Raw genomic sequence first — 19,564 nt, 5'->3', positions numbered from 1 at the left:
ATCAAATGCAAAAATTAACTAATCTGGGCTTCCCTGGTGGTGCAGTGGTTGAGAGTCCGCCTGCTGATGCAGGGGACACGGGTTCATGCCCCGGTCTGGGAAGATCCCACATGCCGCGGAGCGGCTGGGCCCGTGAGCCATGGCCGCGGAGCCTGCGCATCCGGAGCCTGTGCTCCGCAACAGGAGAGGCCACAACAGCGAGAGGCCTGCGTACCACAAAAAACAAATTAACTAGTCTTTTTTTTTTTTTTTTTTTGGTCTCCCCCTCCCCTCCACTTAGGAAGAAAAGAGACTCAGAAGTCAAACCAAAGAACTGTAAGTACAGTTAACATGCCTTTGTACTTTGTGAAGCTTACTTGCTAAAATAAGCGTTCTGGTAAAAATAATGGATTGGACAGAGTGTTAAGTGCACTGATCATACATATAATGTGTGGATGACTTCTGCTCGTGTAAGGTCAGACCACCACACTGAAGGCTGAGGTCAGGTGAGATTTAGCTGACCTTGACCCCAGGCCTCTTCTTAGTGGTGCTCATACAGCAAGCAGCTAGTCAGGTGGTGGTTAAAGGGCATTGAGCAGCTCTGTCTCTTCCCCACAGCTGTGAAGGCGCTGTATGACAAACTGCCCCAAAGCTCAGTGGCTTACGAGAGTAACCATGTTTTGAGCTTACATGTTTGCGGCTCAGTGGCCATTGGCTGATCTTGGTCAGGTGGACCCGCTTCAGCCCCAAGACTTGGCCAGCCTGGGTGTGCTCTCATGGCAGTGGCAGCACCTGAGGGCAGAAGTGGAAAGCAGCCTCTGACAGACAGTGGGCTGAAGCAAATGTTGAGACTGGGCCTGAGTCTGGGGTGGGCAGAACACCTGAACTGAGTGGCCGGGCCCTGGCGGACGGAGAGGTGAGGACTTTCTGGACGGCACCTCAGGCCAGCTAGCAAACCTGCACAGGAATCCACCACAGGCAGGATTCCCATCAGGTTACCAGAGATCAGTGGATCCCTGTTGTCTCTTTTGTTTTTAAACTACTGCGTGTCTCAGCAACAGGGAAGTGTAGATGGCGCTTCCGAGATCATACTTTCTGAAGTAATAAATGCCTTCTGGGTTTCTTGCTCTGAAAACTTGCCCTTCAGATAAGAAATACAATCCATGCTCTAACTTAGGGGAGGAGACCGTGTAAACCCCTCACTGGGGCTGCTTGAAAGGGCAGCGGGCGCCCTGAGCTGACTGTGTGTTTCGTTCTGCGGCAGAACACCTAAACAGAAATCTAAGGAGGAGCCAGACAGAGATGCAAGGCCCGGAGGAGCTCAGGCTGAAATGAATGAAGGAGAAGACAAAGTAAAGACTGACTCTGTCACTTATCTCTACCTGATCCTTACGTTCCCAGTTGGTGGGGAGAAATGGCGTGGGGTAGGGCTCTGTGTTCAGCTCCAGCCCTACCTGCCCGTGGGGTGGCGCTGGGCAGGTCAGCTGCTACCCTTCGTGGGGGTGGGTGGCTGTCACTTCATGTCAGCGCCTGATACATAGTGAGTGTTCAGTTGTCTGTGCATCGTAACGGTGGGGAGGGCCTCTGTGTGCTGGACTAAGGCGTGTGTGGAGCCAGCTTCTCTTCAGAGCCTCTGCCCTGAGAAGGCTTGACGTGTCACCCCAGCTACATGGTGTCATCACACTTGTGCTGCTTTACCAACCAGTCAGTCTCCTGAGTTCTGAGCCTAGCTCTTCCCTTCCCTGCCAGCTTCCCCAGTTCAGCTAAGTGAGCACATTTAAACCCTAAAACACTACATTGATCCAGGGGTGGGCCTGTGTAAACGTCCTGGGCAGCAAGGTTATCCACAGGGCTGTGAACTCCAGGGGAGGGGGACACAGCTGCTGGGGGCCGCAGCACAGGACTCTTAAGCTCCTTAGCAGTTTGGTCCCTGTCTAAGAGAAGCCAAACGAGGGTGGTCCCAGGATTGTCTCTGGTTTTCTGTCTGAGATCTAGAGAGCAGAGCCAGAGATCAGACTTGCTGGGTCGTGAGCATTCTCGCTTCCAGCGGGCACCCCTTCTTGTTCTATGGCAGATGATCCTTTCGGTGTTTCCTCCAGCTTGTTCTATCTAACATCTTATTGTCTCTCATCTTTTCTGTCTGGATATTCATTACCTTACTGTCAGCACTCGCCTGGCATCCCTTCAGATCTAGAGAGATCTTAGCGGTGCTGTCAAACCACCCATTTTCCTCAGACGGCAACTGGTAGGAGCTTTAGACCACACAGCCAGCACTTTTGCCTCACGGCAGAAAAGGACAAAAGGATCAAACATTTGACTTTGTCTAATGAGTTGGTGACCAAGTCGGGAATTCCTACTTCTACTTCTGTCCCGTACTAGATTCCGAAGTTTAGTGTTGTCACCCCCTACCCCACTCCTACTGTCCCAATGCCTGTCTGTATGACATCTTCACCCCTGACCAAACGACAGATGGAGCTATGGGCATTTTGGCCGACATAAGCAAAATGGCTATAATATTCCCTTTTACTTTGAGCTATCCTAGGACAGGGGTTGGTAAACTGTGATCCACAGGTCAAATCTGGCCCTCTGCCTGTTTTCATAAAGTTTTATTGGAACACAGTCATACCATTTCACTTATGTATTGTTTCTGGCTGCTTTTGTGCTACAGTGGCAGAGTTGAGTAGCTGTGACACAGGTCTGTGGCTTGTACATCTGAAAATGTGTATTTTTTTGCCCTTTACAGGAAGTTTGCCGACTACCGGTCAACTCTTGTTTGTAGGTGTTAGGAAACTGAGTTAACATTTTTGAAGCCTCATCTCTGCCCTGTAGACCTGCCCAGATTTTCCTGTTCTCTCATTCCACAGTGCTGCAATCCCTAACTGGTACTTTGGGGTTTTGTCTCGCTCTTACTCAGAAATTAATTTTCCCCCCTTTATTTCTCCACCCGCACTTTCCCCTCTCAGGATGAAAAGAGGCACAGAAGTCAACCCAAAGATCTGTAAGTGGTTAAAATGCTTGTGCTTTTGTGCTGTGCTTTGTGTAATTTAAATTAGCGAAATAACTGTTGGAGATCTGTGATGTAGAGGTTTACAGGGAATTGCTGGTGCTATTGGAAGATTGGATCAGTTTGGGCGGGGCTGGATAAGAAATCAAACTCTGGGCCCCATCTTACCTGATACCCTCTGCCACGTGGGTAGTGCTCCTGTCACTGCACTGTCACGTGTCTCTTAGTTTCCGGCACCTCTCATCAGGCCCCACGTCTGAGGGTCACATGGGGCTTCTGAAGGCTTCCTTTCAGGATCACGAGTTAGTGACACACCTTTGGAGCTACTGTGACAAGGGGACTTTCTTTTTTGAATGGGAAGAAAGTATCTGTTCACCAGATCTATTGGGAACAGTTTGCTTTTCTGTAGGAAGGCATTAGTTTGTCATTTTTATGTGAATTGGCAATATAGTTTTTTTTTTTTTAAGCTAACATCTGACTTATTTGTTTATCCAATAGAGCTAGCAAACGGAGACCAGAAGAAAAAGAACCTGAAGGAGTAAAACCACAAGTTTCTGATGAGAAAGATGAGGATGAAAAGGTAAGGCCTAGTTTTTTCAATTCTACTGTGTTTCATAATATCCCATTGGCTGGAATATATTAAAGTGTTTTTTAAACAATTTTTCTTATGGAAACATTCAAACATACCCCAAGGTAGGCAGAAAAGGGTAGCAAACCCTCACATTGTCATCAGCCTTCAACAGTTATCAACCCATGATTAGGCATGTTTTACCCAAGCCTTACTCGTTCTCCTTACCCTCCCTCGCTCTGAAGATAAACAGATCCCAGATGTATTGCTGAAATATCTACAGAAGTGCTTCTAAAAGGAGAGGAGTCTCTTCTTAAACATTACCACTGGGCTTCCCTGGTGGCACAGTGGTTAAGAATCCCCCTGCCAATGCAGGGGACACGGGTTCGAGCCCTGGTCCGAGAAGAACCCACAGGCCGCGGAGCAGCTAAGCCCGTGTGCCACAACTACTGAGCCTGCGCTCTAGAGCCCGTGAGCCACAACTACTGAGCCCGCGTGCCACAACTAATGAAGCCTGCACGCGTAGAGCCCGTGCTCTGCAACAAGAGAAGCCACTGCAATGAGAAGCCTGTGCACCACAACGAAGAGCAGCCCCGACTCTGTGCAGCTAGAGAAAAGCCCGTGCGCAGTAACAAAGACCCAACTTAGCCAAAAATTTAAAAAATAAATAAATTTATTTAAAGAAAATCACCGCTATACCATTATCATAGCACAATAATAGAAAAACCTAATCTCCGTTCAGATTTCCCTGATGGTCTCCCTTGTGTGTTTTACAGTTGGATTCAGGACCCCAACACAGCCTATATAATACACTTGGTTCCTGTTTGTCCTCAGTGTGTCATCTGCAGTTTCACCCTGTCCTCTTTCTTGCACTTGGTGGAACTAGCCAGCTTACCTGTAGCGTCTGTGGGTTCTCAGGCTTGACATATCCCTCCAGCCCTGTCCGCCTGCAGACCGGTAGTTAGGTCCAGAGGCTTGACCAGAGGCAGGTCTCTTGTTTCCCAGAGTACTTCTGAGGTGATTCTGTGTACTTCCTGTTACATCATACCATAAGGCATGGTTATCTTTTGAAGGTGTTAGGATTGATCACCGAGCTCAGGTGCCATCTGCCTGATCCATCCATTATAAAGTTCCCCTCAGCTTTTCACCTAATGTTTTTAACAGTCATTGCTTAAATCCATTATTTCACTGGGAGTTACAGATTGTGATAGTTGTGTTCTACCATTCCTTCATTTACCCAAAATAATTCTAGAAATAAATTTTCTCTTATATTAGTCAGCAGGGGCCGTCATAACAAAATATGACAGTCTGGGTGACTTAACCAATAGACATTTATTTTCTTACAGTTCTGGAGACTGGAACTAAAAGTTCAAAGTGCCAGCAGGGTTAATTTCTGGAGAAGTCTTTCTTCCTGGCTTGTGGACGGCTGTCTTCTTGCTGGTTCCTTACATGGCCTTTCCCTGTGCAAGCACATAGGGAGAAAGAGAGCTCTGGTGTCCCTTCCTCTTTATGAGGTCCCCAGTCCTATTGGATTAGGTCCACACCCTTGTGACCTCATTTAACCATAGTCACTTCCTTAAAAGCCTCATCTCCAAATACAGTCACATTTGGTGTTAGGGCTTCAACGTAGGAATTGGGTGGGGGGCCAGGGATACAACTCAGTCCATAGTACCCCTCTTCAATTATATACTTACTCTGAGGTACCACTTATACAGTAAAGCTGGGTTTTTTTGTTTGTTTTTTTAAAGTGATCTTATGAGTCTTTTAAGGAAGTCTGGTTATAAGAATTTTGTTTAGGGGCTTCCCTGGTAGCGCAGTGGTTAAGAATCTGCCTGTAAATGCAGGGGACACAGGTTCGAGCCCTGGTCCGGGAAGATCCCACATGCCATGGAGCAATTAAGCCTGTGCGCCACAACTACTGACCCTGCGCTCTAGAGCCCACAAGCCACAACTACTGAGCCCACATGCCACAACTACTGCGTGCCTAGAGCCCGTGCTCCGCAACGAGAGAAGCCACCGCAACGAGAAGCCCGCGCACCGCAACGAAGAGTGGCCCCCGCTCGCTGCAACTAGAGAAAAACCCGCACGCAGCAACAAAGACCCAACACAGCCAAAAATAAATAAAAGAAAATCAATTAATTTATTTTTTTAAAAAAAGGAATTTTGTGTATAAGACTAGACACTGGAGATGGCTTGGGTCTCAGTGGTTCTCTGACTGCCTTCCTGCCTCTGACTTTTGTGATAACCATGTACGTTTTGTGATAACCTTGTACATTAAATTCTTAACTGAAGCATTATCCAGATAGAAAATACTTTTTTACCCCCCACTCTTTTGTTTTCTCCGTTTAGGAGGAGAAGAGACGCAGAACTACATGCAAAGAACCGTAAGAACGTATTTTTGTCTTTATACAAAGCAGATCATAATATTAAAATGGTTGTCCTAGAAAGCAAGTAAAGGGGCTTTTAGTGAATTCTGGAGTAGCCTTAGCTTTGTACGTGATGGAGTGTGAGCACAGGACCGAGACGTTCCAATCCTGCCGTGTGAGGCAGCTCCCCTCCGCGTGGTAAAGATGCTTACGGCCTCGCACCTTGCCCCTTATGCGGCGTCTGGTGCTCATCTGTGTCTGGTGGATCAGGTGTAACTTTGATGGCAGATTCTGATATGTTGTGAAATGACTAAAAAAACCTTCTGCTTGGTACACAGAACTGAGAAGAAAATGGCTCGAACCAAAATGGCAGTAGTGTCCTCCAAGGTAAACGTATATCTGGGAGTAAAACCAGTTGTGCACCACTAATGCGATTGCTTGGGGCTGGCTCTCTGAGCGCTGTTTGTGTTCGTGCCTCCACAGACCGATCCTCTGAAGTGCATTGAGTGCGGACAGTACCTGGATGACCCCGAGCTAAGATATGAACAGCATCTCCCTGATGCAGTAAGTTCCAGCTGTGTTTTCAGCCTTATATTGATAGTTTCCTGTCTCTTGTGTCTAGTTAATGGTCAATGTCTCCTCTCAGGTGGAAGAGATACAGTTGTTGACAAATGAGAGACTGTCCATCTTTGATGCCAATGAATCTGGCTTTGAGAGTTACGAGGATTTTCCCCAACACAAACTGACCTGCTTCAGGTAACTGATACGCCTCTGCTTTATCGTAACGGGGCATTTTCCTAAAGACACCTAAGTTCTTAATATCCTAGTGAAGTTTTTAATACCTAACCTGCAACATTTCTTAAGCTGCTGACACGAGATAAGGGCCAGCAAGCTGGTAGACGTCTGGTGGACGTTTGCTGGTGGTGGTGGGGTGGGTGGGCGGGTGGTTACAGCTCTACCTGTTAGGTCTTGAGCAGGTGAGCATCCTGGAGCTCATTCAGGTGAGGGCCAGCTATGTGCTAGGTCCTGAACGAGGTCTTACAGATGCAGCACCTCAGCTCCCTGGTCTCGTGGAGGCAGAACAAAAGTTAGGCCTGTCAGGTAGTGACACTGTGACAGATGTGAAAAGCATGGGGAGCAGAGAGTGGGTGGGGGAAAGTTGTTTAGAATGGAGAGGAAGGGACTGGAGCAAAGACTCGGTGGCTTAAGAACAAGCCGAGGGGATAGTGAGGGAAAGACATCCAGGAGAAGGGAACAGCACATGGAGGCTGGGAGGTGGGCACATCGGCTGGGGAAGACTAGGTGAGAGGCTGTGTGGGTGGAGTAGAGGGACTGGGGGTGAGTGGTGGGGGAACAGGGGCCCGGGAGGGGCCTGGATCCTGCAGGGCTTTGCAGGCCGTGTCAGTGATGCCGGGCTCTTCGGCGTAGAGGTCCGTGACGTCTGGACTGTACCTTTGGAAGGGCTCAAACAAGCCTGTGAGTGAGCAGAGTCCCCGTGCTCTCCAGCCCCCTTGGTTCCGTTCTGTCCCCCTCACTGGAGGTGCTTCACTTTGCTTCTTGTGGGAAATGGCTTGGCTCCAGGACCAGCCCATGTCTCCTTTCAGGCCTTGGCACGTGCTTTTCCGCTCCCTGGACCAGAGAATAGTAGGGGTGGGCGGGCCGCCTGTTGTAGCCTCAGGTGGAATCATTTCTGGGCAGCCTTTCCGACACTCCTGCCCCACAGTGGGTTGGGGGGCTCTGGGCCCAGGGAAACCCCAGTATGTTTCTCCTGCAGTACTCTGTACACTCGCTGTGGTTGGTGGTGTCTCCCACGCTCCACGATCAGGATCCTGATCTGTAGTGGGATGCTGCCCATCCACCAGCGATCCCCTGGCTCAACCTCTGCCTGACAGCACAGCTGAAACGTGCTGTTGGCATTGCTGACGTTCATGGCCTCATGCTTCCCTGTGGCATTCCTGGGGCAGAGGTTCAGGAGAGCCAGGGGCTGGGACCGCTGTAGTCGGGAGTGTCAGGGCTTGGGGTCTCCTGGCCACTCCTCAAGAATAGCAGGTTGGGAAGCGGGCAGTAAAAACATACTTCGTAGGAATGACATGCCTTTGTAGCATCAGGCCATTGGAGCCAGACCACCTGGGTAATTAGGAACTCTGTTTACCTCTGGTACTTGGGCTGAAAGTGGCAGGTGGAAACAAGTCCTTCCTGTGAACCAGTGGGTCCTGCCCCTGCCTGGGACTTGGCACTTCTCCCTGATGTCCCCTCTACCGAGGGAGCATGTGGACAGCCCGTCAGGCTGGGCGCTGGATCCTCCTCTTCTGTGCGTCCACGGTGTCCTGCCCTCCCTTGGTCCATCTTTCCCACATCTTCAGGTCCTGATGGCAAGGCTGTGACCCGTGTCTGCCTACCATGCCTGGTAGGGGAACTCCACTCAAAGTGGTCATGTTTTAATTTTTTTTAATTGTGTGAGATGCGGATTTTTGGCTTCCAAGGGCCTAGGTGGTGGGAGCGTGGTGGTGCTCTCAGACCTGCACAGATTCCACGTGACCCGCTTGGACTCTGAGGGGTAGCACGGCACCTCTGGCCTCGAGGCCAGCGTGAGCAGGTTCATAAGCAGAACCCACTCCAACCCCATGATTTTCTCAAGTTTGGCATCCTGCTTAATGATGCACATTCTCTCAAATGTCAAGGAGCATCTCTAGGCAGTGGATGCCCTTAAACTGGAGGCTGAACCCCCAGAGGGAGGTGGGAGTCCCTCCTTCCGATATCCTTGATGTACCTCACCTTTTATGCTGTTGTATAATGTGCTTCATTTTAATTTTTTTTAATGAGGCGAAAGTCACATAGCACAAAATTAACCATATATGAAATGCTATGAAGCAGTAAATCCACAGGAACAAAGCAGATTAGTAGTTGCCAGGGGTGGGGAGGGGATAGGGAGTGACAGCTCAGTGGGTGTGAGGTTTCATTTTCAGCAACAAGAACATTTTGGAGCTAGAGGGGATGGTTGTACAGCTCTGGGTAGGATGTGTTTGAGAAGCCATTGTTTCTCCACTAGCAACTCACCGAGGGAGGGTGTAGCAGGTGGTGCCCTTGTGAGATTTCCCGCCATCCCACTGTCAGTCTCGCTGACCTCTCCACGTTGCCTCTTCAGACACTTATACTCTTGATACCCAGGTGGGTGAATCAAGTAGAAGCTGTCTGGGTGAAAGAACACTGTACTGAGCCAGTGTTCTGGCAGCCAAGGAGACAGCTGAGTCTAGGGACTGCACGTAGTCCACCTCGTGTCTGAGCTTGACTCTGTACTTCAGCCTGCCTTTGGTTAGCTGGTAAATCCACTCTGTCGCCTATCTAGCGTGTACTGTAAACGAGGTCACCTGTGCCCGATCGACACCGGCCTCATTGAGAAGGATGTCGAGCTCCTCTTTTCTGGTTCAGCAAAGCCAATATATGAGGATGACCCGTCTCCCGAAGGTACGTGGCACGTTCCAGGTTGTTTGGGACAGTTTACAAACAAAACTTTGAGATGAGAGCAATATTCAACTGGAACTATTGCCTCTTAAAGTTAGGGCTTGAGACTGGGCTGTGAGCAGCTACGAGCAGACTCTCTCTGATGGCTCCAGTAAGGACTGCCCGGCTTGGCTGATAAGAGGTGTCGGCTCAGGTGGGCACTCAGTGCCACTTAGCCCTCCTCAGTTTTTGAGAGGCATGTTCTTAGTCTACTTTGCTTTCAGGAAACTTTTTTCCCCCCTTTTAGGTGGTGTTAATGGCAAAAATCTTGGTCCAATAAATGAATGGTGGATTGCTGGCTTTGATGGAGGTGAAAAGGCTCTCCTTGGCTTTAGCACCTGTAAGTATGTGACCAATCGTGGACCTTTCTGGGAGCGGAAAGGGGCCTTCGCTCCTGTCTTTCATAGGGTTTGGTTGGGCTCTGGGAAGTGTCAGGCTCTGGGAAGTGTCAGGCTCATGTGACCATGTGGAAAGCATGTCAGGTTTGAATGGAATGGGCTCTTTTTTTTTTTTTAAGATTTATCATTTACTTATTTTATTTATTTTTGGCTGCATCGGGTCTTTGCTGAGGCATGCGGACTCTTCGTTGTGATGCGCGGGCTTCTATCTAGCTGTGGTGTGCGGGTTTTTTCTTCTTCAGTTGTGGCATGCGGGCTCCAGGGCACGTGGGCACTGTAGTTGTGGCGTGGGTTCCAGAGCGCGTCGGCTCTGTAGTTTGCGGCATGTGGGCTCTAGTTGAGGCGCGTGAGCTCAGTAGTTGTGGCATGTGGGCTTAGTTGCTCTGTGCCGTGTGGGATCTTCGTTCCCTGACCAGGGATGGAACCCGCATCCCCTCCACTGTAAGGCGGATTCTTAACCACTGCACCACAAGGGAAGTCCCTGGAATGGCCTCTTATATTAGCTACAACTGGCCCTGGAACTGACCCTCCGGTGTAAAAGCAGGTCATGTTCTTGCAGCTGAAACCCAAACTGAATTCCAAAAACCAGAATCGAGCCAAAGGAAAGCCACTTGGCCAGTCTCCGTCCTCTGGCTGGCTCAGACAGGCCCCTTCCGAATGAGCTAACTCTGGATTGTACTTCATGTTTTTTGACATTTGGGTACAGAATGACTCTTAGCCTGTTCTGTAAGCCTCATAGCCTCATCCCTGCCCTTTGGCCACTGTAGCTGCCATCAGGTTCAAACTGCTCTCTTAAACATCCGTTCACTGCAGCATTTGCCGAATACATTTTGATGGATCCCAGCCCAGAGTATGCACCACTGTTCAGTGTGATGCAGGAGAAGATCTACATAAGTAAGATAGTAGTTGAGTTCCTGCAGAACAACCCTGACTCAACATACGAAGACCTGATCAATAAGATTGAGGTAAGAGGTTTAGGTTATTCACAATATGGGATTCACACCTATTTATATGAGATGTGCTAAAAAACATGTTCAGAGTCAGCAGAAATTGTTTGTTTGATTTAGATTAGTTTTGCTTAAGCCTAAGGGAAACCTCTGATTTTTTTTTTTTTTTTCCCCTAAAAGACCACTGTTCCTCCTTCTATGCTCAACCTGAATCGATTCACAGAGGATTCTCTCCTTCGACACGCCCAGTTTGTGGTGGAACAAGTAGAGAGTTATGATCGGGCTGGGGACAGTGACGAGCAGCCCATCTTCCTGACCCCCTGCATGAGAGACCTGATCAAGTTGGCCGGGGTCACCTTGGGAAAAAGGTAAGGATGCAGCAGGAATGAGAGTGAAGACGTGAGACAGAAGGCAGAGCATCCTGTGCGCTCTTCCCAGCCCGCTAACACCATGGAAACTCTCTCCCAGGCGAGCTGAAAGGCGGCAGACCATCCGGCATCCTGCCAAGGAAAAGGACAGAGGCCCCACCAAAGCCACCACTACGAAGCTGGTCTACCAGATCTTTGACACTTTCTTTGCGGAGCAAATTGAAAAGGATGACAAAGAAGACAAGGAGAACGCCTTTAAACGCCGGCGGTGTGGCGTCTGTGAGGTAACCTTGCCTGCTCCCCTTGTAATCTCTGAGGAACTCACTTCTTTCTCTTTCTGGCTTGAGATGCTCACTCCTCAAATGTGACCCCTAAAACAGAAGCTAGAAGAAAGAGTTAGTGATCTGGGGGGACTTGCATGTCTTCTGGGACAGCTGTCAAAAGAGGCATGCTCGGGCACTTTGCTGTCAGCGCCACTGTTGTTGCAGAGGAGCCTGGCCTTCTGGGTGCCTTTGCTCTGGCTGCGTCCCATTGTGTCCTCAGGCCCTGGTGTAAGGGCAGAGGGAGAGACTACCCCACAGAGGCGCTGCTGCCTCCAAGTAGGGACATCCACCCAGGAGTCTGCCTTGTCTCATGGCATCAGTTCCCTGGGAAAGTGGGGACTTTGTCCAGCTCAGCTTTGAGGCCTGAAAAGACCTCTCTTACTGAATTTTATAATATATATTTACTTCACTCTAGAGGAATTAATCCCCCTAATTCTCTGACCCAGGGATCGGGTCTGTTGGGTAGGCCATAAAGTTCATTCGGGTTTTTCCATCCAATCTTTCGGAAAAACCGGAACGAACTTTTTGGCCAACCCAGTATTTTGGTATCTGTTTGACTTAATTTGGATGAAAACTTAAACACAAAAATACAGCAGCTGCCTTCAGAACTGCCCTGCATTCACACTGGCCACTGACTTCAGAGTGTCTCCTTTGTCTTCAGTGGCTGCCCTTAAATAGGGATTTGCATGTCCTCGCCGTTCTTGTTGTGGTTTTACTTTATTTCATCTAGTGCATATGTATCCAAGCTTTAAAAAAAAATTTTAAGGAAGTATACGTAAACTGGAATCTTTCACAGCTGTTATGTGTGTTTGTTTCTTTTTCAAATTGTATTCATGCATATTTTTAATTGAATTCTCACAGTACCCCAGTAGGTGAGTCAGATATCTCCCAGAGACAGCGTTAACATGACATATTCAAAGACATCCAGAAGCCAGGAGTAGAAGTGAGCTGGAACACTCCTTACCGTGGTGCCCCCAATTCCGTGACTAATCTGTGTCTGACACGTGACCTTCAGTATCTCCGCGGGAGCTGTTTGGAGGTCACACTAGTTAACACTTTAACTTTTCCATAATATTTCATTGTGACTCTTCAGCTTATCCCTCAGTGATGGACAACTTGATATTCTAACGAGGCTTCCTGTGACTCTTCTCTACTTAGAAGCAGAATTGCTGGGGTGTAGGTCATGTACTTAACTTTGATCTAGAACAGTGTTCTCCAGAGTGGGGTTACCAAATTATCCTTTGAGCAGTGCGCGTTCTCGTTTCCCCACACCTGTCCCAGCACCATGTGTCAGGCTTAACCTATGCAAACCTCGTATCTTGTTCCTAACTCTTACTTCCCTTCTAATGAGGTTAAATTTACAGTTTTTAAATTCACCAAAAACTGGTTACCAGCTATTAATAATGACTGTTTGATTACTTTTTCAATGTGTTTTAGATTTGTCAACAGCCTGAGTGTGGAAAGTGTAAAGCCTGTAAGGATATGGTTAAATTTGGTGGCAGCGGAAGGAGCAAACAGGCTTGCCAAAAGAGGAGGTAGGTTTGGCCAACGCTTGTTCTTGAAATGGAGGAAAATGCCAGCTGATGGCAAATAGGCTTTGTGTGGGACAGCTGGGTTGACAGATACAGAGCAGGCAGGGTCCCTTTGTCTAGCACTGTCACCAGGCCTGTCCCTGATTTCTAAGTAAAACACCTTCAGTTGGTTTTACTTTTTTTTTTTTTTTTTTTTCTGCCTGCGCCGAGAGGCTTGTGGGATCTTAGTTCCCCGACCAGGGATTGAACCCGGGCCCCAGCAGTGAGGGCACAGAGTCCTAACCAGTGGTTTTACTTTTAAAGAGCACCTTGCTTATAATAACTGACTTTGTAGGTGTCCCAACATGGCCATGAAGGAGGCAGATGATGATGAAGAAGTGGATGACAATATTCCAGAGATGCCATCACCCAAAAAGATGCATCAGGGGAAGAAAAAGAAGCAGAACAAGGATCGGATCTTTTGGGTTGGAGAAGCTGTCAAGGTAATCCAGGAGCAGGCTCTCAGTCGTTTTAGCGCTGCCCTTCTGAGAAGCCGGTTGTCTCGTGGTATCTCGCTGCCAGACGTCTTAAGCAGCCTGAGCCCTGCAGCTGAGAAACCTGCCCGTTTGTCCCTGCCCATTTGTCCTGTTAGCGGAGCAGAGCTGACTGAGAGGCCGAGGCCTGTGGTCAAGCAGCTGAAATGCATTTTTTTGCTTGTACGCCCAAGGACTCAGTTTTCCTCACACTCCAAAATGGGCTTTTTAAAACTATATATATTTATTTATTTAATTTATTTATTTTTGGCTGTGTTGGGTCTTCATTTCTGTGCGTGGGCTTTCTCTAGTTGCGGCGAGCGGGGGCTGCTCTTCGTTGTGGTACACAGGCTTCTCATTGTGGTGGCTTCTCTTTGTTGCGGAGCACAGGCTATAGGCGCATGGGCTCCAGTAGTTGTGGCACGCAGGCTCAGTAGTCGTGGCTCTCGGGCTCTAGAGCACAGACTCAGTAGTCGTGGTGCACGGGCTTAGTTGCTCCACGGCATGTGGGATCTTCCCGGATCAGGACTCGAACCCATGTCCCTTGCGTTGGCAGGAGGATTCTTAACCACCACGCCACCAGGGAAGTCCCCAAAATGGACATTTGATACAGTTCTTGGGGTGTCAGGCTGGTTCCCCTTCCAAGCTTGTTTTGAAGAGAGCCTTCACAGTCCTCTCTGGCCTAGGAGTAGGTGTTTGGGGGCACTAGCAGACCGTCTCCCGGGGGTTCTGTGGTTACCTGCCTGTCTAAGGGTCAAATCCTTTACCAAAGCTGGAGAGTGAATGTCATCTCAGTGTTGTTCTCTCGATGTCCATAAGCCAAAGATGGTCAGTTCCCTCAACAAGCGTGAGGCCTACCCTGCTGGATGCTGCTCTAGGCCTAGGCATAACTAAGCCCCTGCCTGTGACACATGTACTGTCAGGAGGGCAGGGGGCAGGAAGGGTGCTGGGGCCACGGAGGCTTCTTGGTGGGGCAACATCTGAGCTGAGACCAAAAGGTTGGAGAGTAGCCAGCGCATGAAGGTCTGGGGAGGAACCAGAGCACAGGCCCTGAGGTGGGACCAGCTTTCCTTGTGGGAGAGAAAGAAGGAGGTCCGTGTGGCTAAGGGAGGTGTGGGGAGTGGGGTACGGTGCTATTACAATTGAATGCTAGAATCCCATTTGCTGCTGACACAAGAGGGCAGAGGTGGTGATAGAGGGATGTGAGCGGCCTTTGCTGCAGGCTTCCAGCCAAAGAAGTTGGGTGTTCTCTATAGTAGCCAGGCTGGTAGAGCTCACGGCTTCTTGGAGAAATTGTTATGAGTGATACTTTCCTATAAAGTAACAGGAACTCGCAGGTCAAGCCTAGCACGGACCTTCAAACCCATCCTCACCTGAAATTAAGCTCTTGTTTTCAGACCGATGGGAAGAAGAGTTACTATAAGAAGGTATGCATCGACTCGGAAACCCTGGAAGTGGGGGACTGTGTTTCTGTTATTCCAGATGATTCTTCAAAACCACTGTATTTAGCAAGGTTTGTGTCCTTCCCTCTGCTTGACTTCAGCCCACACTTTCTGTTGAGTAAGTAGGAGGTTCCTATTTTGTAAGAATAGCAGCAGCTCTTTGCCCTATACTAAAACCAAAAAATACATGTTCCCCAAGGAGACTCGGTCCAGATCTGCCGGTCAAGTTAGAACTTCCTTCCCGCCCCCTCTTCCGGCTCCAGGGTCACGGCGCTGTGGGAGGACAGCAGCAACGGGCAGATGTTTCATGCCCACTGGTTCTGTGCTGGGACGGACACGGTCCTCGGGGCCACGTCGGACCCCCTGGAGCTGTTCCTGGTAGACGAATGTGAGGACATGCAGCTTTCATACATTCACAGCAAAGTGCAGGTCGTCTATAAAGCCCCTTCGGAAAACTGGGCCTTGGAGGTGAGTGCCTGGCGCCCCTCGTGTGCCCTTCCTCAATGCGTGGGGTCATCATGGCTGACGGCAGTCTCGTCCCTAGGGAGGCGTGGACCCTGAGGCCCTGATGTCGGAGGGTGACGGAAAGACCTATTTCTACCAGCTTTGGTATGACCAAGACTACGCAAGATTTGAGTCCCCTCCAAAAACTCAGCCAATGGAGGACAACAAGTACAAGTGAGTGCCGCGACTGCGCTCCTGGGCCGCTCTGGTGGTGCTCGTGGACGCCATGCGTCTGCATGAAGCCCTCGAGCTTTTCCCGTGCTTCTCTCTGCTGAGTTTGCTTTCCCCACGTCTTCTGATCGTCTTCCTCACCAACCAAAGAGCAGCCTGACTAGGTTGCAGTGGCTGTAAGTGTGTGGACAGCCTGGTGGGGAGAAGCTGTCCCATCCAGGGATGGGATGTGTCTTTCTGGGTTCCTCAGTGTCTGTACCACAGATCTTGTGTCTTTTCTCATAAGTGAGATCTTTGATTCCATTTTATTGGAACTGGTGGGGGAATGCTTTTAGGGAAGCTTTTGCTTCTTATAAAGTGTTCAGTGCCCCACGTCTTCCTTTCTAACCTTGGTACCTCACTTGTTTTAACTAAAAGTGGCAGCCGGCACCTCCAGAGCGGGTGGTGTGTGACAGTAAGGCTGACAGGGCCGAGGCTAGGAGGGCTCGCTGCGATGCCTCTGGTGTTTCTCCAGTCAACCTGGAGCTGCCTTTTGGCTTGATCTGTTTTTAAGGCAATCTCTAATTCTCCTTTTAATCAGAAATAATGTTGAATTTTACCAAATACCTCTTCAGCCTTTAGAGGTAATAGCGTGAACCTCCTCTGACGTTTTGAGTTCCTGTCTTTACCACTGTCTGCATTATCGCTCGTGGTGGATTCTTGACCATATTCTAGACTGTTTGTTAATGTCTTAGGATCGACTACTCAAAAGTGGGGTTGGCTTGTCATTTTCCTATTGTGTGTATCTCTGGGCTTTGGTCTCAAATAAGTGCTTTCAAAGTGTGAACATAGAAGTGCAGGAAAGCCAGTTCCTCCTAACATCTGTAAATCCTTCCTCTTGGTCACCAGAGTCTGGATTAAGCCAGTGGCAGCTGCTTGTAGTCACTACCAGTCACTTAAGGGCCTTTGGTTTCTGTCCTTCACTCCTTCAGGTTCTGTGCAAGCTGTGCACGTCTGGCTGAAATGAGGCAGAAGGAAATTCCCAGGGTCATGGAGCAGCTCGAGGACCTGGATGGCCGGGTCCTCTACAGCTTAGCCACCAAGAACGGCATCCAGTATCGAGTGGGCGATGGCGTGTACCTCCCCCCCGAGGCCTTCACCTTCAAGTGAGTGCCCCTTGCTGCAGTCAGGGCCAGGAGCTCTGGGTCAGTACAGAGCTGGCTCCACAATGTCCCCCACCCCGCAGCCCAGTACCTGCTGCTGCCGAGCTGTCACAGTGTCATCTGCGGTGAGCAGACGTTATCCAGCCTTCCAGTGCAGAGCGACTATAATTCTGTGGCAGTGAAGCTGTCTGTGAAAGAAGTCAGACAGAGAGCCCGCTGGCTAAGGGAGAGCTTTAGGGTCAGTGGTGGGTTCCTGCCCAGCTGGTCATGGCAGAGAGCCCCTCCCAGTTCCCATCTATCAAGTGGGGAGAGGAGTGCCTTGCCTGCCAGGTCCCTAAGGAATAAGTGAGTTAAAAGAAAGTTGCTTATTAGCACAGCGCCTGGCCTAAAGTAAAGGCTGACTGTGAGTTACTTGTTGGTAAATGGGAATTGCATCAAAAGACTTGCGGGACTTCCCTGGTGGCGCACTGATTAAGAATCCGCCTGCCAATATAGGGGACACGGGTTTGATCCCTGGTCCAGGAAGATCCCACATGCCGCGGAGCAACCAAGCCCGCACGCCACAACTACTGAGCCCGTGCTCCGCAACAAGAGAAGCCACCACAATGAGAAGCCCGCGCACCGCAGCGAAGAGTAGCCCCCGCTCGCCACAACTAGAGAAAGCCCACACAGCAACGAAGACCCAACGCAGCCAAAAATAAATAAAATTTAAAAAAAAGACTTCCACATCAGAGGATTGACGCTCTTCAGGGAAAAATCAAAGCCACAGATATTGTCCACACTTGATCCATTCCTTGTTCGTTCTCAGAACTAGTGCGTGGTTGGATTTACAACCACCATTTTCTGAGCTTAGTCAGCTCAGTTTCCCGACTTGCAATTCCATTTTCCTCGAGTCCTAATTGGAGCCCAGTCCCCAACCTCCATGCAGTCACCGTACATTACAAAACATCGGTCCTTCCAGGCCCGCACAGTGAGTGTGCATCTCGCCCTTTAGCTCCAGTTTTTGGCCTCGAAGGGGAGGACTCCCTGTAGTGCTGTCTACCAGATGCTCCTGGCACAGCTGAAGTGAGAGCACAGGTGTTCAGAGACACCTCTGGAGCCCGTCAGACTTCAGGGGGTCTGATGGGAAGGCACAGCAGCTGCCTCCCTGAGCTGCAGTCTTCAGAGTTTGCAGCCCTGTGGTCTTGGCAGCCTGGCATCTCATTTGCTGGCCTGAGTTAGCCGGTAAGCGGTCAGGCCAAATTCGGCTTGCCCAGACCGCGAGTCTTCTCCCCATGCCTCTCCCGCATTGCCTCTGGGTCGATGCCTCAGTCAGAATGTAGGCTATGCCGTGGTAACAACTCTAAAATCACAGAAGTTTACTTCTTGCCTGTACTGTGTGGCCATTGTGGTTCAGGGGACTCGGACTGTTGTGTCACTCAGGGCCCTGGGCTGACGGAGCCCTGCCTTCTCAGGAGTCGGCAGTCAGAGGCGAGGGGAAGCACGCTGGAGGCTCTCCTGGCGCTCAGAGCTCCCGCTCCAAGTGCTTTGCGTCCCTGCTGCGCACACCTGTAGAGCTGAACGAGCCACACGCCTGCCCGGAGGCTGGGAGCGGGGAGAACCTGAACAGCCTTAGCAACTATCCCCAGAGCACAGATGGAGAGTACCCATTTTAAAGTGTGGGTGCGATTTAGTCTCTAAATCTGGTCTAAGGGTACTTAGCTGCATTAGTTTAAGGTGTTTGAATTTAAGTGGTTATCGTCACTGATCAGTCATGCCGAGACTGCTTTTTAAGGCTTCATGTTCAGTCACTCATAACAGTTGCTTCTCTGCAGCATTAAGCTGTCCAGTCCTGTGAAACGCCCACGGAAGGAGCCTGTGGATGAAGCTCTGTATCCAGAACACTACCGGAAATACTCTGACTACATCAAAGGCAGCAACCTAGATGCCCCTGAGCCGTACCGTATTGGCCGCATCAGAGAGATCTTCTGCAGCAAGAAGAGCAACGGCAGGCCCAACGAGACGGATATCAAGATCAGAGTCAACAAGTTTTACAGGTCGGTGAAGGCTTTGCCTTCAGGGGGCTCTGCCTGAGGCGGGGTGGTAACCGCACACACACAGTGGTGGTCTAAGAGTTGGGTGGAGGTATGTGTTCTTCCAAGTGTTTCTGATTACCTGGAGGGTACCGAGGGTGACTACAGCTACATATCACAGCCCTCGCTTTCTCTCTTAAAGCTGCAGAGCTTTGTCCAAAAGAAATCCGTGAGCAGAAGTCCAGAGTGTGACAAAGACAGGCGTGGAATGTCCTGGGCTTTGCCTGAGGCGCCCTCAGAACCCTGAGTTCTGTCCGCGTGTCCTGTCTCAGAACACTGTCTGTGTTCCGCCCCCCTCCCCATTCCCCATCCCCCTGTTCTTCTCAGGCCCTCTTCCCTGCTCTGGGGTTTCTCTCTGCCCAATGTCTTGGCTTCACTCAGTCTTTTTCTGGGATCCTAATAATGGTTAGGAGATAACCTGAAACTAATCCATACAGATAGGTCTAAAGTTGCTCCATGTCTTATCTAATGTACGTGGAAGAGTTTTTGAGGTCTTTGCAGTAATCAGTTGAGTAATGAGAAAGAACAAGGAATCTGGCTGTTACAGGCGAATGAAGGCAGCTCTAGACATGCTTTCTAACAGGAGACCAGCAGCTGGTCTTAACACAGGACAAGTCTTTTGGGGCTACACTGGGGGCATAAAGAGCAAGCAAACCATTAGTTGAGTTCATGGCAAGGAACCCCACTTAGTCTGTGGTTAGTGCCAACTAAGGGGGTCAGTAATCAAGGTGACTT

The 19,564-nt window shown here is 49.7% G+C and overlaps 1 protein-coding gene across 4 annotated transcripts in view; it reads left to right on the top strand.

Moving 5' to 3' along the window:
• DNMT1 (DNA methyltransferase 1) overlaps window positions 1–19,564 on the top strand; it is a gene marked incomplete at both ends in the record, with an annotated part of 42,265 nt that overhangs the window by 15,789 nt on the left and 6,912 nt on the right. For all 4 annotated transcript variants that reach the window (XM_082837028.1, XM_082837027.1, XM_082837029.1 and 1 more), the window contains 20 exons: window positions 281–315; window positions 1,244–1,331; window positions 2,943–2,977; window positions 3,482–3,563; window positions 5,901–5,935; window positions 6,256–6,304; window positions 6,401–6,481; window positions 6,564–6,673; window positions 9,264–9,382; window positions 9,666–9,758; window positions 10,630–10,781; window positions 10,944–11,131; window positions 11,232–11,415; window positions 12,892–12,989; window positions 13,321–13,468; window positions 14,896–15,011; window positions 15,204–15,408; window positions 15,485–15,618; window positions 16,587–16,760; window positions 18,572–18,793. In XM_082837028.1, the coding sequence (XP_082693154.1) occupies window positions 281–315; window positions 1,244–1,331; window positions 2,943–2,977; window positions 3,482–3,563; window positions 5,901–5,935; window positions 6,256–6,304; window positions 6,401–6,481; window positions 6,564–6,673; window positions 9,264–9,382; window positions 9,666–9,758; window positions 10,630–10,781; window positions 10,944–11,131; window positions 11,232–11,415; window positions 12,892–12,989; window positions 13,321–13,468; window positions 14,896–15,011; window positions 15,204–15,408; window positions 15,485–15,618; window positions 16,587–16,760; window positions 18,572–18,793 (2,348 nt within the window). The remainder of the gene's footprint in view (window positions 1–280; window positions 316–1,243; window positions 1,332–2,942; window positions 2,978–3,481; window positions 3,564–5,900; window positions 5,936–6,255; window positions 6,305–6,400; window positions 6,482–6,563; window positions 6,674–9,263; window positions 9,383–9,665; window positions 9,759–10,629; window positions 10,782–10,943; window positions 11,132–11,231; window positions 11,416–12,891; window positions 12,990–13,320; window positions 13,469–14,895; window positions 15,012–15,203; window positions 15,409–15,484; window positions 15,619–16,586; window positions 16,761–18,571; window positions 18,794–19,564) is intronic.

Source organism: Leucopleurus acutus (genome assembly GCF_964270905.1).
Source record: "Leucopleurus acutus genome assembly, chromosome: 3".
NCBI classification, from domain to species: Eukaryota; Metazoa; Chordata; class Mammalia; order Artiodactyla; family Delphinidae; genus Leucopleurus; species Leucopleurus acutus.
This window is presented reverse-complemented; position numbering and strand designations above follow the sequence as displayed.